At 40.7% G+C, this 23,748-nt stretch overlaps 1 protein-coding gene and 1 long non-coding RNA gene across 4 annotated transcripts; one reads left to right on the plus strand and one right to left on the minus strand.

The window, feature by feature from the left end:
• Positions 1-306: 306 nt before the first annotated feature.
• Positions 307-23,512, plus strand: EMP2 (epithelial membrane protein 2). Of its 3 annotated transcripts, none has more exons than XM_030002241.2 (5): positions 307-433; positions 16,350-16,461; positions 18,627-18,720; positions 20,037-20,183; positions 20,767-23,512. In XM_030002241.2, the coding sequence occupies exons 2-5, from the start codon at positions 16,384-16,386 to the stop codon at positions 20,949-20,951; spliced, it is 504 nt and encodes a 167-aa protein (XP_029858101.1). In that variant the 5' UTR covers positions 307-433; positions 16,350-16,383; the 3' UTR covers positions 20,952-23,512. The 3 variants fall into 3 exon arrangements, with proteins under 3 accessions (XP_029858101.1, XP_029858100.1, XP_040976000.1); XM_030002240.2 differs by having other exon boundaries at positions 325-450; XM_041120066.1 differs by lacking the exon at positions 307-433 and adding an exon at positions 3,050-3,068.
• LOC121232599 lies at positions 9,089-11,061 on the minus strand. The gene is made up of 2 exons (XR_005931386.1): positions 10,091-11,061; positions 9,089-9,677 (listed from the first exon to the last, which is right to left on the minus strand). It is a non-coding gene; the product is annotated as an uncharacterized LOC121232599 (long non-coding RNA).
• Positions 23,513-23,748: the final 236 nt, after the last annotated feature.

Consider the following 23,748-nt stretch of genomic DNA (forward strand, 5'->3'; position numbering starts at 1 on the left):
CCGTTCCCGCCTCAGCCAACGCCGCAGAGACGGAGGGCGGCGGCCGCCCGCTGGCATCCCGGCCGGCCGGGGCTCAGCCCGCCCTGCCCAGGCGCCGCGACCCGGGGGCGCCGCCGGGGCAGCGCTCACGGGACCGGCCCCGGGCGCCCCCGGGGAGGGCCGGGCGGCGGCGCGCCTGGATGCCCGCCCGCCCGCCGCGGAGTGGAAACGGGCGGGGAAAAGTTTCTCCCGTGCTCGCCCCGTCCCTCCCCGCGCACACACACTCACCCCCCCCCGCCTTCGCAGGCGGCTGAGGGGCACTTTCGAAAATTATTTTCTTTCCACACCCAGTTCGCTTCTGACATCATTTCTGCAGGAGGGCGGGCGGGAGGCAGCCGCCGCCGCCGCCAGACGGTCGCAGCCCGCGCGGAGTGCTGCCCGCCGGCCCCGCGCCGCGCCCGCCCCGCGCCCGTGAGTAGCCTCGGCCGGGCGGGGGGCGCGGGGGTGAGCGGGCGGGGGCCGGCGGGAAGGGGGAGGCTTTGCCCGCCAGGGGAGGAAGAAACCCCAGAAAAAGGGGGAAAAGAATAAATCCAAGGGTTTTGTTTACTGCAAAACAAACTTTATGTCGGCACGTCGGCGGCCGCCGTGCCGAGCCGTCTCCCGGCGCTGGCGGGCTCGCTCTGACGCCGGCCGGGGAGGGCCGCCGCCGCCGCTGCCCCCGGCCCCGGCCCCGGCCCCGCTGCCCCGGCCCGGCCGCCCCGGGGCGCTCCGGCCGCGGGAGCCGCGCAGTGGGCTCGGCAGCGGGGCGGCGGGACGGGGCGGGAAAACTGGGCGCATCGCAAGTGACTCAAAGGCCGGGCCAAACCAGCGGGGAGTTCGCTGTCCCCACAGGATAGTTTCTGGTGGTTTGGTTTTTGTTTTGGTTTTGGTTTTTTTTTGGTTTTTTTTTTTGTTTTTTTTAATGTACTCTAAGTGGCGTTTGCGTGTACTACAGTAACGTTTGATTGTTTTTGGCAGCTGACCCCCCCCCTAGTGGAAGGAAAATACACTCATACATAATTCAGTGCAGATCTCGGTTTGTGAAGTTTTTGCCAGAGTTAAACGTTTTTCCACTTGAGTCAAACTACAGTTTCAATTAGCCAGTCTGTCTTTCTCACTGGTGTTTTTTTATTATCTGTAATGTCCAACTTACACCCGGGAGGTTATGTGCCAGATACCAGACAGGCAGCTTTCAGTAACACGGGTTGCTTGTAATACTGAGTATTGAATTTTAGAGGTCAGCTCCTTGTTTGGGCATCTCTAGGAAGAATAGTGCACTGCTGTCCTTTCCTCAGCAGACATACCCAGGGCTTGCTCCTACTCACAGAACGCTGCCACCAAGAAACCTGCAGTTCGGCCTCTCCGTTAATTTCTTGGCAGAAATACTTTGTTCACTCGGTGCAGGAAGGTCTTTTTTTCCCCAACACCTGGCAATAATATGTAAATGACCAGTAATTATTGCAGTTGAGCATCTTAGAAGTATCTTCTGACTTGGTACAGGGCTGTGAAGAAACCCACCGAATAGCTGTAAAATACACACTAGATTTTCTTAGAGTTTTCTTTAGGAACTTTGGAAGTAAACAGCTATGGTTGGCTGATCTCCATCAAAAAGAAAAAGTAGTGCTTTCTCTTCACTTACTTTCAGATTCTGTACATACAGTGCTGGTATGTTAACTATGTAAAATAAGCCTTCTTGCCTGCCTGAGCAGATGTTTTTTCTGTCAAATAAAATAGTCTGTAATGACTCTTCCATCCAGACCTGCTCTCTGATGCTGATTTTGAAGGCTTTGCTGTCCAGGCAGGTTAGAGTAGTTCAGGAAAAGAGCTGTGAGGCTGGACTGCCAGGACTGAGATGGCAGGTGGCTGCAGACATGGACAGGCAGGAACCCACACAAGTGGTGGGGGAGTACTGGGCATGAGTTTCAGTGAGGGGAGAAATGTGAATTGCGGTTTACTGGAGAGTCCAGCTACTTTTTAGTGAGTGACAAATTAAATGCCATGCTAAGGAGTGCAGCTGGGGTATAGGTACTTACCACAGCTGGTAAAATCAAAGTGGGACTGGAAACAAAGGTGTATGGAAAACATGTTCAGCAGAAGCTGATGTGAGTTTATTCAGTATAAGATGTAAGGACTTGACCTTTGCTTCAAAGACATTGAAAAAAAGAACTCTTGCTATCCTCTGCATCCCTTTATGAACTTGTAGAATAAAGTTGGAGACTAGGCTGTTGGGATACCTGGGGGAAGATTCATCCTCCATGCTGAATAAAGATGTGTACAGATTTTATCATGTCAGCTGCATCGCTGACATGGATGTTACCAGGTCAGCTGCCTGCCCAGCCAGGAAACCAGGAATTATTCTGCTGATAGCCATCAACATTAACTCAAGGTGAAATGCAGTAATACCATGAAAACCCTTAGGAGGTGATCAGTTTCTTGTTAGTATGCTCATTTGGGAAGGAAAATGGTCTGTTAATATCATTTAAAATAAAAACAACATACTATCAGTAGACAAGACACTACTGGTGGTGTATTCTTTATTTGTGGTCGCTGGAAAGACTTCTGTCAAAAGCACCTGAACAGTGTTGATTATGCTGTGGATCTGCCAGTGAGGAAAAACAGTGTATTCTACTTGCTTACGCAGATTTAAGACCTTGTTAATAAAGGAAGTTATTCAACAGACTGAGCAGGTCAAGACTGAAGGCTGCTGCAACGTTATTCTCTTAGACCAGGGTTCTGTCTCAGTTCTTAGATGCTGTAGTTATTGTTTCTGGCCAACATTGCTTAAAAGAAATTAACATCTCTACCTTCATCTTATACCTGCTTTCAGTTAATGCACTTTTTACCCCTTGATTTATTAGCATCACTCACTTCACAGTTGCCTTATATCTTTCTCTTACTTCCATTGTCATGGCTTTTCTTTTGTTGTCTTGTTTGTCTCAAGGTTGTTTCCCATCTTGGGTTTGATGTTCCTACAATGATTAGAAGAATGTTGTACTGATGAGTCCCACATGGATATTTAGAGGAGCAAGACCTTTCTCCACTTTTGCTAAGTATATTAGTCATAGCCTGTCTCCTTTCATAATGCTGTTTCCCTGTCCATTTAAAAATGAGATGGATGGCAGCACAAGCAGACTCTTCCCTTTTCACCTGAGTGGTTTGTGTATATTTTGGTTTTCCACTTATACTTCATGTTCTATTTGTGTCTTGAGCATCATGTAAGACATGACACCACCACATAAATCAGTGCAAGAATATGTTTAATTAAAGAGATAAGCAGGTCTCTAGGGACAAGATCTTTTCTATTGCTAGCTGGCAGAAGATGTACTTTCCAGGCCCTACTGCCATGTTCTTATTGGAAGATGACCCAGCAGAATGAGGCACTGTGTTATACATGAATTGATAAGAAAGATATTTACTCTGAAGTGTACCAAACACTTTATATAAAATCCATGCAATACTTCAGCACAGCCAAATTTGAAAGTAGACAGGAATGCACAGCTCTTATTGAGATCAAATTGGTGTCAGAGGGAAAGCAAGGGAAACAAAGCATAGCACTAAGGAATTCCATTCATGGAGCTATTTAACATTTGTTAGGGTTGGTTTGTTTTGGATGCTCAAAGCAAACCAGTGGTCTTTGTGGTGGGGTCTCAGTGTTCACTATTTTTGTTGAAAGCTTTACTATTTTGGAGAGAAGATAATTTTGTAAAATATATCTCAATATGTCAGGTGATGCTCATAACTTCATTAGAAAGATAGGCATCTTAATTTTTAGAAAACAGATCTTGCTGGGTGGGATTCAAGGGAAAGCCTGATGGCCTGAATACATCCATCAAAGGAATTATTATTTCTTCACTGAATGGGGAAAATGTAATTACACCTTTTTGTTTTGCCTATGAAGTTTCATGGGCAGGTTTAATGATGGTATGTGCATGCCAGGTGAAGCCTCATAATTTGGGTGTGACCTTAAAATACAACCCTCTGGCTGTGTAGAGATGTTCACAGGAGTCTGTAGGTGGGGCAGAAAGTGGACTGACTCAAACACACCTTAGAGATGGCTATAGGATATATATTTATGGTTTACTTCACTGATTCTTAAACACCACACTGTGTTTGGAATTGCACAGGCTGCAAACATCCAAGGTGGGCAGTATGAACTCTCCCCCAGGTGTTTAGTGCAGGTGTTAAGTGTCCTGAAATACATCAAAATTATGGCCTTCTTCCAGGCAGAAAGTGACTTTGGAAGTCTCCAGATATCCTTGTTGAGTGGCATGTGCTGATGGTGGTCTCTGCAGTCAGTCTGCAGACTCATCTGGTCTCTAAGGCTGACAGTTCTCAATCCACGGAAGCAACAAGCCAGTCGCTTAATTCAAACGCAGAAACAAGCTGAAGTCGAGCGACTGCAAGGAGAGTCTAATGTAGAGCTGAAGAGAGCTGGCGGAGCCTGCCCGTTTATCACGTGTCGGCATGCTTGGCGGAGCCTTTCCCTGGCACTGTGGCTGGTACGAAGAGATGTGGCTCTGCAGCGACCCAAGCACTATACGGGCAGCCAGCCTGGTCGAGGTGGAGCTGTAGGGTAGAGCAAAGTTGACACAGGTAGTAGCACGGGGTGACTGGGCTCTGTTTCCATAGAGCAGCCAGAGTGTAGAAGAGCAGTGCAACTAGCGTGCTCAACTGTGCAATGAAAGAAGTGTTAGAAATCCTTCTGCCTGAACTGGTAAAGTTCACATGGCAACCTTTAAGTTTTACTTTAATTGCGCCAATTACAAATTAGAATGTAAAAATGACATTCTGAAGGTAGGCTGAGTATTAAATCCAATCATATGCTACAGTATTGCTGTGAAGCAAAATAGTAGTAGTTGTGGAAGAGTTTGCTCTTTTATTTTATAGTCAACTGTTGTACTGTCAATAGAGATGTATTTTCACACTCTTGATAGATGATGTGTAAACTCTGAAATAACCAAAACCAAAATTTCTCAATACAGAGCTAGTCAAAGCCAAATCAAAACAAGCCGTTTGAAAATTTTACAACAGTGAATGTAACACATTTAATTGCTAGCAATTTCCATAGAGCATCTGCCAAAGTTAAAACAATATCAGCTTTCGTTTCTACTGAATTAAACGCATTGCTTTCAATCTGGAAAGACAGACCTTTTCTGCCTTTGTTTGTTGATTAATTAGGTGGAACAACATAAATCACTCTAGCTGTTCTGTTGTATCTGGAATAATCTCCGGATAAGCAGCAGTCTGTAGTCAGTAGAGCTCAGGGTCTGAGATTTGCTCTCAGAACTATATTAATGTCTAGAGTTAAGGCTGCAGGTGTGCTTTTTTTTTTTGCTTTTCATCGGATCAGACTGAGGACACATTTAATTTGTCAACCTGATGAAAAGGTCTGGTATTATACTTGGTCTGTCCCTCCCTGCCCCGCCGAGTTATTGAACAGGGACAACCTCGACACCAGAATCTAGCCACGCAGCGATCGAGCAGGGGTGAGGCCAGGCCACACCTCAGTTCAGTTGTTTGCTTCAGAAGCAGGTTCCCAGGAGGCTTCTCATAGCTCAAACAGCTTATTGGTACAGCTCCACGGAACGGCTGTCTGGTTGCCCCAGCCAGAGGCAGGGCTGTGCCAGCAGGCTGCAGAGAGCTCTCTGGTTCCTGACCACTGCTCTTGAGTGTTGGGAGGCAACGGTGGCCCTTGGGTCACCCTCAGAAAAGGGGGACGGGCCTCGCTCACTCTTTGTAGGTTCACCACCCACCTGAGAAATTAATCCTTCCTTAAAGCTCATTGTGTGTCATCAGTCCCATGATCACCACTTGTACCACTCCACTGTACAGATCAACAGTCAGCATTGCTCTCAGCATTACCTGAAGTCTTTGAAAGGCGGGAGAGAATTCAGTAGAGTGCCGAGGGCATGGGTATCATGCACAAGCATGTTGCAAAACATACGGAGACCTCAAAGAAACTGTTGGGATAGCCTTCACAGGAGTGCGGAACTGGAGCGACCTCTCGGGTCACCAGGTCTGCTGCCCTGCTAGCATAATCACTGGATAATCCCTTTTTGTGGAGGCGGCTCTTTTTTTCCCATGCTGTGGTGATTGTAAGGTTGTTCCAGAACCTGACAGCTCTAAGAGTTATAATTTCCATCCTAAATGAGCTCACATCTGATTTATAGCCATTTATTTTCATCTTTAGGTTGAACAGTTCTTTTTCCTTCCATGTGTGTGCCTTGACCTGCAAGCAAGTATATCGCCAGTCTGTCTTCATCTTTGAAAATGAACAAGTCAGAACGAGAAGTTCTTGCCTTGTTTAGCTTAGGAAAACAAGCTTATAGTACTTTTAGACCAGCTTGATTGTTAAGAACGTTTTAATGTATACCACAACTTTGTTTATACCGAAGTGATATCTGGTGCGCAACTTAAAGCAAACTGGCTGAACAAAGAGGATGCATTGAATGCCTGAAATGATATATGCTTTTTTTCAATTTCTAAGCATACAGTTAAGCTCTACCCATACATACTTCCAAAGTTACAAACATTTTGTAACATGTTTTGCAGATGCCTCTGTGAAAGCTGAGAGAATACATTTATGTTTTGCAAGAAACCAGAAACTACAGTATACAAGCAGTTCCTTCTTTCAGATTACTGCTGGGTAATTTGAACAATATGTGCCCTTTGAGAACTGATCTCTTGAACAGATTGCTTCCATGGAGTATCTTTCATTAAAGACCAGTTTTTGTTAGCATTTTTCCAAAGGCATGTGAGACTCAGCATAAGCTGAAGGTGGACAAGCATACGGTGGAGGGCACAAGCAACGGCTATGATGGGAATTAGAGATGAATTGTAACCATTTCAGGTGTTATTTAGTAATAAGGCAGCCTACCTTAAACCACTGTGGGTTGTGTTGGGATTTAAAAGCAGACATAGAACAGGTTAAATCTGAGATAATAATTATCTAGTGTAAAAGTGCAGTTACAAGAAACAGTGCTTTAGGGAAAAAGAAGAATATATGAAAGATTTACTTCTGAGGAATATGCTGGTTTGTGCTGCTAGAGGAGGACAAACATTCTGTTTCTGCTGAACACACAAAAACCTCTAAAGAGCAGTTTTGAAAAGATGAAGGCTTAAAGACTATTATTCAAATATGCCTGTAGTCGAGGGTCTGTCAGTGCAGGTAGCTGGCTTCTGTACCTGCTAAATTGTCTTCTCAGCGTATAGTGGCTGTTAGATTTCTCTTCCAGGTTTTGCTGGAGTATTTGAACACATCTCTCTTGAATCTTTTAAGCTTGAGGCTATTTTTTAGGATTTTCAGGTAAGATGTCACAAGATGCTCATTTTCCCTGTAAGTGCCACTTCCCCACCCTGCAACAGGGCATTGTGTTTGTGTTTTCCCATAGGTCCTGCCTGTTTTCTTCTGCTCAGTCTGCCCACAAAGGCTTCATGGCAGAGTGACTTCCCTCTGCAGTGCACACAGTGGGGCCATAGTGAAAGGAGTGGTAGGGCAAGTCTAAACCAAGTCCAAACTTGTTTGCAAATAAATGACCGACACAGTTACAGAAGTGGCAGCAGTGCTGGCATCCCTAGGTCAAAACTTTATTAAAAGCATTCCTAAGAAATTAGAAACATCAGCTTCTTTGGGTCTCAGTACTCAAAGCTAGCACTTTGCGTTTTTGCTGCAGTTTTTTTCTTGTTTTTGTTTGGAAACATATGGGATAGCAGGGTTATAATTTCCCAATCTTTGGAGTTCTGGCTTAATAGCATAGATCTAATGAGGAGGACAGGGTAAGAAGGAACAGAGGAATCCAGGGAAAATCTGCCCGGCCTAACTGTAAGCATGGTCTTTTGGTAAGTAGGTAGGGTTTCTGAGGAGGAGCTAAGATTTAGTGTTTATGAAATAGATTCAGAAAGAGCTGAAAGGGTGCTTCAGTATCCCCTCACACATAGGTGGTAGGTAGGCCAAGAACATGAGCTTATTCACTCTAAGTTTACTATTGTTCAGGCAGTCCCAGACAGTACCAACAGGATGGACAAACACCCAACCACCGTAATAACAAAAGGCTTTATTAAGCTATGGTGCACATTTATATTAATCTTGGTGCACAGAAAAAGCAGACCTCAGGGGTTTGGTTGCAAGGCAAGATTTTCTGAAAGAAGCTAGATAAAAACTAGGTCATACCATATCTTGGCAGTTTGTCTCCAAGCCCCTGTATTTCATTATCAAAATACAACAAGCCAGCTGCTTTAATTGTGCTGGAGGTTGCTGGGTCTTAACACAGCCAGCTGCAAGGGCACCAACAAATCGAGATCTGGCAGAATGACCCATACTTTCATTTTCTGCCATTGAGTTAAAAAAGCATAAACGTAATTCAAATAGAGCTCTAGAAAATGGTGTGAATTAATTTTTGCTGTATTGATTTTTTTTTTTGCCTACATACAGTGATTGTGTGCAGGGAACATTGTTTCATTTCCTTCTGATTTCCTTGCTTTGTGATGGACTTTGAAAAGCAGCTGGAAGTGTGAGAAGCTCTCTTCCACATAAAATAGGCAGCACAAACAGCTACGGGCTTGAGTGTGTTCTCAATTAACAAATTGCTTATAAGCAAGAAGAGCTGATTGTGTCTGTGCCATCTAGGGGCCGATGGGACACTTGGCCCTCTTGATTCCAAGTCCAGCATCAAGCAGGGGCCTGAAATTTTATTTCTTGAAGAGCATACGTTGTTCTTCATGCTTAGCCTTATACCAGGAAAAAATGGGGTGGGAGCCTGTCTGCTGCGTAGACTGTTACTCTTATTTTGCTCTTCCTTCCCGGGTTCCCATTCAATATTGTAGATGTCTAGTCAGAGCCCACGAGCACTTCTCGGAGGTTTGCTAGCTGGCTAAAGAGATCACTGGCTGAAAGAGGACATACTGTTTCTGTATTGACTGTTAGCTCTCTAATACCTGAGCGTGAAAACAGATCATAATTTGAGTCTACACCTGAACATGAAGAATAGGTCGGCTAGGGTCCAGTTCAACAATATGTTTGATTCCCTGAAAACAGAGAATATGTGAGCAGAAATACAGAGACTTCCACATCTGTTGGTAGATCTATATTTTTAATTACCAAATTACACTTGTAAATAAGACTTTAATAAAAAAGAAAGCTCATTTTCTTTGTAGTTTGTACACCTGTGAGCTCTAACAGTAGCAGCTCACTTCATGCACCAGAGAACTATCAATACGTTTTTCAGGGATTATTGGCAGCAAAACCTTTGCATGCTATTTATAAATCTGCATGCAATGTTAGCTTCAGGATTAGCACTCCTGTCCTATGAAATGTTTAAAAGGCTGGTTCCTTAAAGTAAGGCTCCCAAGTCGTCATCTAAAATAGAACTAGATTGCTTTAGTTGTATTTTCTTTTCTTTTCCAATATGCATTGATGACACAGGAAAAAAAATAAGAAAGAAAGGTACAAGGATGTGCTTATCCTTTCCAGACTTCTCCTTGCATGATAGAAGGATTCTTCTGTAGCTGACATGGAAAGGATCCAAATGTGTCACAGCTGGGGTGTGTACTCAGCAACACCCAGGGGTGCGCAGAAACCCTGAGGATGGTGAGGACGGGCTGCTGTGCTGGGCACCTCTGTCAGACCAGCCTTGCAGCTCGGGCATGTGGCCAGGTGAACACTGCAGCAACAAAAAATGACAGACAGGTGATCCAATGGAAATTACTCAAATGATGGATTAATGTACAGATACCACAGACTGTGAATAGGGTCAGAGCAATAGTCAGCTGGGAGAACACTGAAAGGGAAAAGTGTAGAAAGAAAGTGTAAGAGTTTGGATATTATCTGCCTTGTTTTAAGGAATATCACTCAGTAAATTATATCTTGTAATGTTGGTGTTCCCAACTGTTAAATTAACTCAGGCAGAAAGAATAATGAAATTGGAGTAAGTTCTTTCAACTGGTATAATTATTCCCTTGGTGTTAAATTTCCTGATTTTCTTGTCCTTTATGTTGTTTGATATTTAGGCATTAGAGGATTGTTGAAATCCTCAAAGTTCTTGCTAGTTTGGGAGAATCTGCTGTCTGAACTTACTTCACTTTTGGTTCCAGTTCTGGGAATCACAGAAGAAAAACTGAACCCTTCATATCTGGTAAAAGAAAAGAAAAAAAAAAGAAAAAAGTTAACAGTATCACTCTGTTCCTCATAAACCAGGGAATTTTATGCAAGTTTAGAGACAATGGTATGGGCAAAACATGAGCCAACTCCTGAGTTCTCTGTCATGAGACACCATGAGATGTGGCACAAGAACACTGAGCAAAACAAAGTGATTATCATGTAAATCCAAACATCTTATGATGCATCACAAGATGACAGACTTCTCAGCCACCAGGATACAAGCTTTTTCTTCTAATTTCACATATACAGACTTAATTATAGCACCGAGGGGCAGAAGAATTGATAGTTAAGGCAGCTTGCTTTGATTCAGTTTTACACCAGTGACCTCAAGAAAGTTCAGCTGAATCAAATGCTTATTGATGGCCCAAAGACCTGCTGTTCTAGTTGCAGTGAAAAATCTCAGTGCAGAAAGCTGCAGGTATGGTAACTTGTTTAGCAGGATCCTCTACCCCTTCTTTTGGGTGTGTCTTTTCAGCACACTAAATGTGGGTGATGAGCAGTTTGCACACCTCCAGCCTTGGTCTGTACAGAGCAGGAGCTGTTCTGCAGTGTTTTCACCATGGTTCTAGGAGTATAACCCAGGATTGTCTGTGTTGAGATTTTCTTCATACATGGACTCAGATGAAGATGATACAAAAAACTGATTTGATCTTAGGAAGTGAGGGCAGCAGACAATGTTGTAGGATAAGCTTCAGCCTTCTCAATGCAGATGAGCACAGGATAAACATACTGTACTATGCACGTTTCTCTGGTTGCAAAAATCAAGTATGCACAAACATGAGAAATAGCCTGGCAGCAGAATCTAACCGCATGGGAAGAAATGAAAGCATGGGTTGCGGAGATGACATCTGGACTGGAAAGTAGTGATAAACCTTCTGCTAAGAACTGTCAGAAACAGAGTTTTCCTTTTTGCTTGCTTGCTGTACAAAACAGCAGAAAAAATTCAAATAGGCATGTTTCTTTGTACTGCTGGACCTTGAAGATAAACGTTATCTTGAAGATAAACTGAGACTTTTTTTGGGTGGTGGTGTGGAGTTTGACATAGGTGGCAATCCAGTTTTGTGATGTGTTTGCTTACTACAATACAGAAAGGTTGGGAACCCTGGGCTGGATACTTTTTTTTTTACTGTGCAGTTCTGTGATCGTTGTACTGTTTTATCTTGTAAAAAGGTACTTGCCTTTGCATGTCTAGAAGATTATAGCAGAGGCCCTTAGCCACCTCTTGTAAAGCACATCAGGCTCTCATAACAAAAGTGCAAATTACTGCTTCCAGTAGTCTGCATTACTGAAAAGATGAAAGATAAGTGTGACTGCTGCATTTATCCTCCCTGTGCAAAATAAGGTAGCACTGTACTATTACCCAAAACCAGTTCTTCTGCACTAATTGAAAAAATATTTGTTGTTAATATAACTGGCCTTTTGTTTTCAATGTGTTTTGTGTAAGTATCCTGCAACTTAACAGCATTTGTGGGAAACCTTATTACCACAGCAAATCTGGATGTGTTCAGTACGATTCTCATAACTTACTCTTTTTGGATTCAGTGGCAGTCTGCACTTCTAAAACTCAGCTGTACCTGCACATTTCTGCCTTAAAACATACAAGTGGTATTAAATGCTGAGGCTTGCATTTGAAGAATTCATGTTGACATCCAATGTCATTCTTACTATAACCCCAGAATCTTTTTTTATGTCACATGTGATGAGCTAAGTAAAATTTTATGTTCTCTTTTGTCAGAGCTTTGCTGGAGATCAGTACAGGGAGGTTCCTGAAATAGCTATGGATTGACAGGAGAGCAGAGCTGGAAGGGACCTTTGGAGGTCTCTAGTCCAGGCTTCTGCTCCAAGCAGGGAGTTAGTTCAGGATGCTCTGGGCCTTGCTTCAGTCAAGTTATGAAGATGTCCAAGAATGGAGATCCCACAGCCTCTTGGGCCCTGTTCCAGTACTTAATGATGCTCATTGAATATAATGAATACATTTTTCACAATTGGAATATTCCTTGTTGCAACTTGTGACTGTTGCCTCTAGTCTTTTCATCATGTACTTCTGAGAAGAGTGGCTCCATCATCTCTATTAGAAGACAACTATAGTGTGTCCAAAAAGCTTTTCTTGCGCGCGCGCGTGTGTGTGTGTAAAAACTATTAAAAGAATTCAAACCATTTTGGGGAATGATGAACGATATCTGTTGCATCATCCCAGTCTTCATCCAGGCCTAAAGGCAGTGTACTTGAAAATCACTTGACTTGAGACCATAGTGCATATTACTTCAGATGATAGAAAGTAAAAAATTACTCTGCCCAGGAAGTTTTTTTTGATCCATAGAAATATGCTTATCTATAATCAAGAGACTAAACCAGAAGAGTTGAGCAATGGTTCATTTAAGAGCAAGACTCCTGTAAGAGCAAGAAACTTTTTCATAGTAGCATGTATTAGCACTGATAACAGGCCAGTGCTTCCAAAGCTGCAAAACAGCCACAGAAAAAAATACTACAGGATCCCCTATCACATTACATATTGATACCAAAGTTTTACTTGAAGAGTCTGATCATTTCTATACATCTTCTTAATATAGTTGTTTGCAGATTCTTGTTCAGTGCAATAGTACAAAGTACTAGATTCCCAAATTTATGTGATTTAAAAATGTATCTTCTGTTCTTATTAACAACCCCTTTTAAGCAGTACTTTCTTGTGGCTGCACAAATTAAATGTAAGAGATGATAGGATTTTAATCTAACCCAAATTGCTGGTTGTTCTGTTGAGCAGAATTGTTCAGCCAGGTTAAACAGTAGTGCTAGCTTATTTGTTCTTGCACGTACCCTCCGTTTTGAAAGAGCAAATCCAAAGCCACTGCCAGGTGGCATGCTGTTGGTTCGGCAAGCTTCCGCAGGAGTTTCAGCTGCTGCTAAACGAACCGGGGACGATTGTGAACCTGAAGAGAGCCCTTGAGAAACAGTTAATGGTGAATAAGAAACAGAGAGGACTACGGCTAGTATGCAGAATAGGATGTTACCAAAGTGTTTGGTTAGTAATAAATTATTAAAGCGAGCATTCTGAATGTTAATGCAAACAGCATTTCAGAAATTCTCTCTGTGAAAACAACTGTGTCCTTCCCTTGCTCATAGAGAGAGGAAGGGAGCTGGCGGCTGCTAGGAGGGCTACCCAGGCAGGCTGTCCTCAGAGGATCAGGGAAGGAAGAGCTTCTTGCTGAAGGAGTGGGAGGATCTTGAGTCTCCAAAAGAAACTTTTAAATTCCAGCATTGTCGGGAGTGCAAGAGGACTGGTAGCTAATAGTCCCCCCTGAGAGATGAAGTCCAGAATTTCTGCCTTGAGAGGCACGCAGCTACTGTAGGAGCTTCTGCATCGTTACTGGCTGCATCTTAGAAGAAGGGAGCTGCTCTTTGCTTCCAGTGCACAGATTACAGAGTTTAGCTGGAAGACCCTCCTCCCTTCATTACGCCTTGTGCAGGCTGTGATGAGCCAGCCTTGGTCTCCATGGGAAGAGAAAGTTGCTAGGAATGATTGAAGTCCACAGATCTTTCTGTGCACATCTAGGATCCCTGCTCAGGCGTGACAGACCGAGTAACAAGTTCTTCTTGTCTTTTCCTGGTATTAATTACTTGGAATTGGTCTGTCTCCTTCCTTTCCCCCAGTGTATTTAATTCCCGTATCTGTGTATAGTTGTTGTAACACTGTGTGCACAGAAGTTGTAGCAGCTCGTGAAGGGAGCCATTACCAGCAAGTCAGGAGGAAGTACCTAAAAATGGCTGTTACAAAGGTTCTTCAGAACAGAAACATGAAACTATTCCTACTGTCCTTTTTTTTTTTTTTGTAAAGACAAACCAGAAAGCTCTTTCATTCAATCTTGGCTTTATTTGGGTAAAACATAAAATGTCTTCTCCTCATCAGCCATACGTGTTTATCCATCCTGTTTGAAACACTTCTGTTTATGGGTGAAAGCAGTAAAACAAAAACATTCACTTAAGGATTAAGTGGATTTTTCAGTGCTGGCAAGTCCCGATTTTGCAAGATTGTTTTTAATTAGGTGACATTTTTCTGACTCTCTTACTTTATGATGCTTCATGTAATAAGATGAAATTGTATTGTTATTCTTAAAATAATACTCAGTACAATTTGATTCTCTCTCCTTATATGGCAGATGACTGTTGCATTATTGTCTGCTTAGATACCATCAGTGCAACAAATGAAACTCAGAAAAAAACCCAACCACAAGACAAGAGAGTCCTGTGTGAATGCTGGTACATTTCACAATGAAAATATTTTGATGTGGCATTATACAAAACCACAAAATATCTTCTTTTCCTTCTTCCTTCCTTTCATTCAAGAAAGGCTCGATAGAGAGCCATGAATGACATTTCTAGAAGCAGAACTAGATTCAGAGGATCCTGAGTCATACAGCAGAATTGGCTCTTTGGAGGAAATTACCACTTCTGTTCTTTGTTGTGGCTGAGAAGGCAAAGTTTAACAGTGAGAAAATGGGAAGGAATAAAAACTAGAGTAGCTGCTTTCCTTATTTTAGGATTTGACTTAGTTTTCCCATACAGTCATTCCAATTAGATTTGGATATAAGGTTATCCGATCAATTTTCATTTTCTCAAAAGCACTTTAATACTGTTTGGCTTTGTGCTTGTTATAACGGTGTACTGCAGTGTAACGCTATACTGCAGTGTAGACGTAAAGGATTAGTCTGGAACTTCTAGTCTCTATTCAGCGTGTTTATATGCTGTCTGTTATCTTTTTGTTAAAGTTTTGCAGAGTAATTGTATTTTGGCCTCATCAAAATGCCAGTGGAGCTGCTTTAAAAATGCTGTCAAAGTAGTCCTTTCATTTGGTTAAATTCTGCATGTGGTTTGTGATTCTAATAAATGGCAGTAAGGGAGAGAGGGTTAGACATGAAAAAAATCATGGAAGTCTTGAAAAAAATCATAACTGCCTTTTCTTCTAGATATTTGCTGTGTTACGTGAATGGGATCATTTGACATAAGAGAATGTGTCCAAAGCAAAGGAAGTGGAGAAACATGCATTAACGTACTGATGAGTGATAACATGCAGATAAATGCTACAGAATGGTGCATCTTAAATGCAACGAAAATATCTGCAAGACTGCAGATGCCTTACAGGATATAGTATATATTAATTGGCAAGCATTTTTACACAACAAGAAGAAAAAGATAATAGATATACCAAGCAATTGTACATTTCTATGTATTAGTAACGGTAGTTTTCCCTAACCTATTCGTTATATGCCTACAGATTTCCTGGGGATTCCAGTTCAAATAAAGTTTGCAGTTCCTTTGTACATAAGAATTTTTTTTTTTCATTTGAGATGTGAAATGTAATAAATGGGTTAGATAAGGTATGAAGATAATAGGTAGACTAGAGAGAGTACTAAATGACTGAACATAAAATAACTAACTGGATTACTACACGATTAATGGGTTTATTCAACCCTACCAGTCAGAGTAATTTATTGGAGAAAATGGTAGCCCCGAGTCATTCATCAGTGGCTAAAATTTGTAACTATATAAAGAAAGGGCAACCTATATGGGACCTAAGGTACAACAAAGCTGTTACTAAATCTAGGAGGTAGTTCCTGATGCACTTAATTTTGTTGTACAAGCATCCTTTCGAAACCTGCGTTTCTTCCTACTTTGAAAGCATGGTTGAAACAAGACCTTACTATAGCCAGTGGAAATTCTAGCATCACATGCAAAGGAGGCTGTAATTTGAAAAGTACTTCTCCAAAAGTCAACATGAAGGAGTTTTATATCCTTGCTGGAGAAGCACACAGAAAGAAGCTTCTCTCTGTGTTTACTCACTGCAGCCATCCCACTGGCAGGTTGCAAAATGCACCTCTTGGCTTCATTTCAAGTTGTGATTCATTTTCACACCAGCGATGCTAGTTACGTATCACATGTAACAAACAGAAAGCTGTTATGCTGATGTAAAGTCTGATTAAGTGAAATCTTTTATCTCTGGAGAAAGAACACGTGCTGTGGACTCACAGTGCATACGATGTTCCTGACTCTAACAGCACCTCGCTCTGAAATACACTCACGCTGAGCTTGACTACTCACAGCCACAGTGAAATAGCGTAATGACAGGTTGATCCGTTGACAGCTTTTAAAGACTGTTCATATATGCTTTTATTTTTAACAGATTTATCTCAGGCTAAAGCTTCCACAGATCAAGGATGTTGATTCTTCTGGCTTTCATTATTGTGTTTCACATAACCTCAGCAGCACTGCTGTTCATCTCAACTATTGACAATGTAAGTGTCATTTCTTCTCTTTTTCTTCCAAACACACAAGTGTTTCTTTGCTTCATAAAAATGAAGTTACTCTTCTCTAGTTGCCTTCAACTTGCTTATTGAAAGCACAGAACTTTGTTAGGCACTCCTTATACCTTTTCGTAACAAAAATGCCTTGAATACACATGTTGCTGGTATACATGGATAAGACTATACAAGTACATGCCATGCATTTGTATGGCATCATGTTATAAGCCCATGTTACGCAGCTAATCTCGCCTGTGACATACTTGGCCAGGGAGTATATTTACAAATTGCAAGGTAGAGCTATGGGACTTCATTCAGCTAGACATGAGGGGAAGTGTGTGTGGGGAAATCTTTCATCCTTTTGTGTCAAGTACATGAAATCAAACAGCTCATGATTAATGCGTGGGGATAATTTCAGGCAAGGTATGCTTTGCTTCAAAAGTGGTTGTCCAAGATACCCAATTAAAGCATGAAAGAGACACCATGAGTTTATCTGTTTCCATTCAGTTGAAGCAGTTTCAGCACAAAGTTTTAGAATAATTTAGCTTGCATTCTTTCCAAATTTCCTTTCTATTTTTGTGACCAGAAAGAATTTACGTTCCAATATTTACATCTAGCTCTTAATTGAATTTTCCTCTTTCCAAAACAGCCCGCTATCCTGATTGGTACTCTTAACTGTGCACTAGAGTCTTTCTTTCTCTAAGGGGTTTGGTGTATGTACAGGCTTTTAGGATTAAAAAATTGTCTGCTGAAAATACCGTAGTCAGTGAAGCTGGTTTGAATCCCATAGTCTTTTCCAAGACTATGCTCCAAGTGACATGATGTATTACCCACAACTTTTTATTGCAAAATTGTACAAACTCAGATGTTACCTTTCAGTCAGCTAGTTAATTTGTTCCACTGAAGTAGGTCATTAATTGAGCACTAAAGCAGGTTGTCTTACCCTGCTCCTTTGAATATTTAGAAAGCTAGGACAGTGGACAAAACAACTTATTCTTAGTTCAGATCTGCTACATACAAATCAAATTATTATAGAAATCCTATGCACTCTGCTTTTTGTCATTAGCTACTTTTAAACAATTACAAACTTAAACTGTGTAACCACCTTTTATTAGATTTTATCATCCTCAGAGGCTTTTTATAGTCATAAACATAACTCTGAAAGGATTATATAGTGCTCAGAGCTGAAAAATAATACATCGAACTTGGACTGCAGAATACAAATTAATGTCATCCTGAGAAAGTAATGCTTTTTCTTAAAACACAGTGTTACTATTACACATATGCCTACTATCATAATATATTAGTTTTTATTGCAGTATTGTTTGCAAAGCTGCACAGTAAGTTGTGAGGTTTCTGGAACATCTATTTAAGCAGCAGATGCTACCAGGAGTCATATTTAAAAGTCATATTTTTCCAACTCTGGTCAAAACAAAGGCCTGGGTAGCTATCGGAACGGGAATGGGTTTCCTGAGGAAATTCCACTTGTGTGGAGTGCTTGGCATTTCCCAGGCTACCGTAAAAATCTGTTCAGTCACTGTAGTACCATTTTGCATTCAATGTTAAAACATCAAAATAGAACTACCACAGGAGGATCTTAATTTGTCGCTAGCCACTTCCAGTCAGATGCCATAATCTACATACTGCATTTGCACATTGACAGCACAGCTACGTTGAGATTAATTCAATTCAGTATCAGGAACCAGAAAATTTATAAAGGGCTTCTGTTTCATAGATGTATACCCTGCTATTTCCTGCGAATTAAAAAATGCTGTGCTTTTAAAGAGTTGTGCATCCTAAATAGGGTCCAGATAAACAAAGCAGATCTTGTCTAGGTTATCTTAAGGAGTGAGCAATCACTGACTATCCAAAATTTCTGCCCGAACAGTGGATAATGGGATGTTTAAGATTGCCATTCCCTTTTCTATTTTACACAGGTCTAAAATGAAAATGACATGTGAATAATGATGTACCCTTCATTCCAAAATGCCATTAGACCTCAATTTTAGTTTGAGCGGTTAAGTATCAAAAAATGAACAGAAATTAGTTCCAGCTGATGTATATGATCAGGAGACACTTGGACAACTAGAGGGTTTTGTGGGGTTTTTTTGTTGTTTTTTTTTTTTGTCCTGGAAGAGCCCTTTACTTTTATTTTGCAGGCCTGGTGGGTAGGAGATAATTTTTCTACAGATGTCTGGAGAATATGTGCCACGAATACTAGCACCTGTGTGGCTATTACTGATCAGTTCAGAGGTGAGTGTCTCTCCATGCCTATGTCAGTTCCTTTAGCAGGAGATCTGGTGAAATCACTATGAAATGTGCAGGGGCAATAATACATTTGTTAAAAAATCTGCATGGTCTAACTACTCAGGTCTTCTAAAAACTGTTCCAACATTTTATCTAAGAGGAAAACAGAGGGCACTGTCAGGTGCACTTGAAAGCCCAGTGCAAGAGTAAACACAAACAGCTAACAACGAGTGCTAAAGAGTTCTTAAAAAATTAGATCAGGTAAAAACAGTGAAGTCATCTGAAAGTGTGGCTGAAGTGATAGAATTTGCCTCAGAATTGAACTGAGCTGCGTACAGGCATGGGGGAAAAAGTCAAAGAAAGTCAGAACACAGGCTGGAGTTTTAACAGACAGGACTTAATACAGCACAGCCCAATATCCTGCTTTACAAAAAATAAAAAAAATTGTAAAATGTTACATTTACTTTATTTCTACACTTTCAATCTTTGTGTATATTAAAGAGGTAGATGATTTGAATAGCCATGTACACATGAAGTAACTTGCTTTCCGAGCATCAAGTTGGTTTAGGGCATATTATGCTGCAGTGAGATGAGATGATCCATTACACACAGGCATTATCTAAGCTAACACGAATTTAACAAATTTGCATTTGATGTCTGTATTACTATGCATTCATTGAAATCAGGTACCCAAAGTAGCTAGACTGTAAGTGGCCCAGGTATGTCTGCTGTTCACAGACCTACTAACTGCAGTGTAGCTATGCTAGAGGAGAGGAGCTTATCTAGATAGCTTAGCTTGTTTGTATTGTTGCAGCAAAGTTACACAAAGCAGCTACATGTAGTTACACATTTATTGGCTACTTTAGCTCCTAGTTATGGGGAAGTAATTGACAGGACAAAAAACCTGAATCAAAGGAATCTTTTGTGCCGAGCGTGGATATCCTGTCTGGTTACATCTTACTGGATAGAGCCGTCTCCAGGTCTGGTGAGAGGCTCGGGTCTGCATTTGTAAGCTATTTGAGACACCTGGCAGTTCCACTGTGCTTTTAGTACGTTGATGGTAGCAAAGATGTGGTGTGGGAGAAATAGTCTCTTTGGTATTTTTATTTAGTTTTATGAAAAGCTTTTAAAAGTCCTTAAACCACTGGCTGTATTAACACCAAGGAAGCAGAGAAGAACCACCCTAGGCAATGCATGTACAACTGGTTTGCTCTATCTGCTGAACTCCTGCTTACAGAACATAGCTCTGCTTCTCTACTCATTGCAGGAGTAGGCAAAGAGAGAAACTGTATTTTTAATCAAGGCTGCTTTTGTTTTTGCAGAATATCAATCAATTCAGGCTGTTCAGGCCACCATGATCCTATCGACTATTTTCTGTTGTGTGGCATTTCTGGTTTTCATTCTTCAACTCTTCCGTCTAAAACAAGGAGAAAGATTTGTGTTAACCTCTATTATCCAGCTCCTGTCATGTGAGTGATTTTTCAACACTTGTGACTTTAATGATATTTACATGAAAGTAGGAAAGGGAAGGGGAAAAAGGTTTCAAAAAGAATGAGCTGCATGAGAAATTTGTAGGGCTTTTGAGGACATAGCTTAACCTTCGTATTTGCTTAAACAGTGAACTGCTCCATTCTGTACTATTTAGGCAGTTAAAACATGGATAACATCACTGCTCAGAATGAAGTAATTTAAACTTTGAAGGGAAGGAATCTCAGATTCTGGACTTCTTGAATAAATTAAGTAACTCTAATTGTTACAGGCAGGTATTCCTTTCATTTTTTGTTACTCTTTAAAACTGTCCAGATGTTTAGAATCACTTTGTGTTCACTGCAAATGACATAAATACACAACAGCACTTCAAATTTAGTCCATGCCAAAAAACCTGAAAACGTGTCCTGAAATGCTCTCAGTTTAGTTTGAGGATGGAAAATGAGTGCCTACAAGAAAAGGACATTGGTGGAAGCAGCTGACAGAAGAGAGGCAGTGAATAGTTGTTATGCATACTGATAATATTTTAAGATGCTAAACATTACTATTTTTTTCCTCCTCCAGGTCTGTGTGTTATGATTGCAGCTTCCATTTATACAGATAGGCACGAAGAACTACACAAGAGCAATGGTTATGGCACTGAAGTTTCTAAAGGCCAATATGGCTATTCCTTCGTCTTAGCCTGGATTGCATTTGCCTTTACTCTGATCAGTGGGGTTATGTACCTAGTATTAAGGAAGCGTAAATAAATGTCAGCAGCTAGTTATTTCTGTCACTACAGTACAAAACCAAATTCCAGTAACCATTTTGTATATAATCATTTACATGGTTTTGTAGTAAAGGTATTGTTTCTCTAAAAATGTACTGTGTTCTTGATATGAAACAGAATTTAAAAAATGGCAGGTTTAATGGAATGTCTGGCACCTACAGGTCAGGGGTCTGAGCAGGACAGAGCCAAGTTGCTTCTTTTACATATTTCATCATCATAAATGGTTTTCCCTTTACTAGACATTAACAGTTTGTTCCTGGCCTCTAGGAGATTACAAATAAAGCCTGTGCAAATTAATTTGTAAGCAATATGCTACCTATGTTCCTGGACCAGATGTATCCCTTTGGAATGGGTTAAATACAGGGGGAGTAAAAAATAAGGCCCAGATCACAGTGAAAAAGCAAATATAAAAGCCCAAAGCTGCACTTGGTGCATCCGTTCTGGCAGAGGACTAGTGTTCTGCTATTTATAATGTGCAGTAAGTGTCATCAAGCTTTTATTAAAACCACTTGCTTTGCGAAAGTAAAACACTCCTTTTTGTAATCCAGCAAATGATTCCCTTGATTCTCTTTCACATTTAATTTAAGCATACAGAGCCTTTGGCGGGAGAATTTACCAGCAAAGTCACTGCGCAACTTTGGACCGGAATAGTCTGAGAAGTAAGAAATACCCCACTCAAGTCCTAGATCCTTTTATTTTTATTTTTGTATTGTGCATAGTCTTCCTGGAAGGAAGAAAAGGGGAAAAAAAAAGCATTACCTTGCCTACATCTGCAAATTTCTAAGCAAATTGGTGATCAAGCAATGCCAAATCTAGGTTTTTACAGCCAAACTCAACACATTTATTACACCGGGCTTTTATTATGTAGAGATTGATTTCACGGCTAATAAATCATGTACAAAAGCATTCCCTGAGTCTGCCCATTAGGAAATTGGCCTTTAAAAAATTCATTCTAAATTCCTTTGTAGATTTTACTTGAACTAAACACTCCTACTAAATAAATCAGAGTGAAATTACTATGATTATTAATCCCAGGATAGTTTTTCAAGATAAAATGACTTGGTGATTTTTATTTTTCAATAGTTTTGTGAGAGAAATCTGTACTGTAATACCAGGCTTAACTGCTCAGCAGTCTAATACTGGCTTTGCCCGATGGTGATTTTGGAATTGGGAGGTCAGTGTGGAGAATGAATGAAGTAGCTTTTTCTGGTTAGTCACAGCTTTGATGCTTAAATATAGATTTGACCTTGTAAAAGCACTAACCATTTATTTATTTCAGTATATTCACTACAGCTGGCCCAATACACAGGCAGTAAAAAAGTAAATAGGTTTTGAATGAGGTCTTGCACTTAATGTAGAACAAATTTGTTATCACAAAGCAGCATCGATACTTACTGCATTATATATCAACTGATGGTCTGACCCATTCCTTCAGATAATTCATCCTTGGTTTCTCACAAAGTAAAAGTTCAGGTGCATAACTGTATACAAACTGACTCCAACATGAGTAATAGGTTGTATAGTTCCATCTCTGTTCCCTGAACATCCTAAAATGCTTCGGCATGTACTACTTGTCTTTTGGGAGCAAAGAAAGCCCAACAAGACTGTCAAGAAATCAGATGAGCAAGCAGGACAATGCATTAAAAGTAAAAAAACCCGAATCAGTCTGAGCAAAATGCATTCTCACCAGTCTAACATGATGCTAGTATTTTGTCAGGTTTTTTTTTTCTCTTATTGGGAATGCCCTCAATTTCAAGAATTATTACCCCACTTTTTAAAAAAAGTGTGTCTACAGTTTGCTGAATACATTTCAGATTCAAAACCTGAATTTCGCTAGCAAGCAGAATCTGTCTTAAATAAGCAGATGCAGGTTTAAGGTTGAAAGTAGATAGACTATTAGAGCTAGTCTAGGCATTTTGCTAGTTTTATTCAAACATGAAATAGTAAGGGAAATTCTTCAGCAAATACAGATTGAAACATTTCTAGAAGACAGACCTGTAAAACTGTACGTTAAGCTGTTATGCCACTGACTTGGAAGTGATGCTTCTTCAGTTTCTTGCCTTGATAACGCTTGGGTCATTTATAGAGCAAATACTTAAAATAAAGATGTATATATACATGAACACACAGCTTAATTCCACAGTAGAAGCTCTGTCCCTTTAATGAGAAGTGAAAAGCACGCACACCATGGTGTACAAACAGCAGCATATACATGATGCCACATAGAATGGATGGGAACGTTCTGTATACCAAGAAAACAAATGCCAAACCAGTTTGAACTAGAGTTTTAACAGGACAAACACATTTTAGGATATTCTTTCTACCTGATATGCCTTTAAAATATACCATTTTCTATGCTCTATATATTCTGAAACTGTACATGAAAATAAAACAAATTCTTGTACTGTAATAGCAAGCTCAATACATTTAGCAATCTGACCTTGTCTTTAAGCTTGGGATATATTTACACAATGTTGGATGAGAAGTAGTTGAGTATTTGTGTGAACAGGTAAAATTAAATTCTTCCTGCCTGTACTAGAACCGCAAGCTGGTTATTTTTGTCCTTTGTTGAAGACCTTCCAGGGTAAGCAGAGAAAATATTAGTGTATTGGACATTTAAGTGTATGGTGTCAGAAGAATAGCTACCAAGTAATGCAAGATCTACAGATGCTCTGATAAGTAGTTTACTTGTAAGGGGATTTTTTTCATCATTTGCAGAAACAGCTGGGTATTTAAGATGAGGTTGAGTGCCTTGACCATGTGCAAAACGAATGTTA

This window comes from Aquila chrysaetos, chromosome 25 (assembly GCF_900496995.4).
Source record: "Aquila chrysaetos chrysaetos chromosome 25, bAquChr1.4, whole genome shotgun sequence".
In the NCBI taxonomy this organism is placed as follows: domain Eukaryota; kingdom Metazoa; phylum Chordata; class Aves; order Accipitriformes; family Accipitridae; genus Aquila; species Aquila chrysaetos.

Coding starts and splice junctions, on each gene's coding strand:
- EMP2 (XM_030002241.2), top strand. CDS start 16,384: ATGTTGATTCTTCTGGCTTTCATTATTGTGTTTCACATAACCTCAGCA. Junction 18,721..20,036: donor TATTACTGATCAGTTCAGAG/GTGAGTGTCTCT, acceptor TTGTTTTTGCAG/AATATCAATCAATTCAGGCT. Junction 20,184..20,766: donor TATTATCCAGCTCCTGTCAT/GTGAGTGATTTT, acceptor TTCCTCCTCCAG/GTCTGTGTGTTATGATTGCA.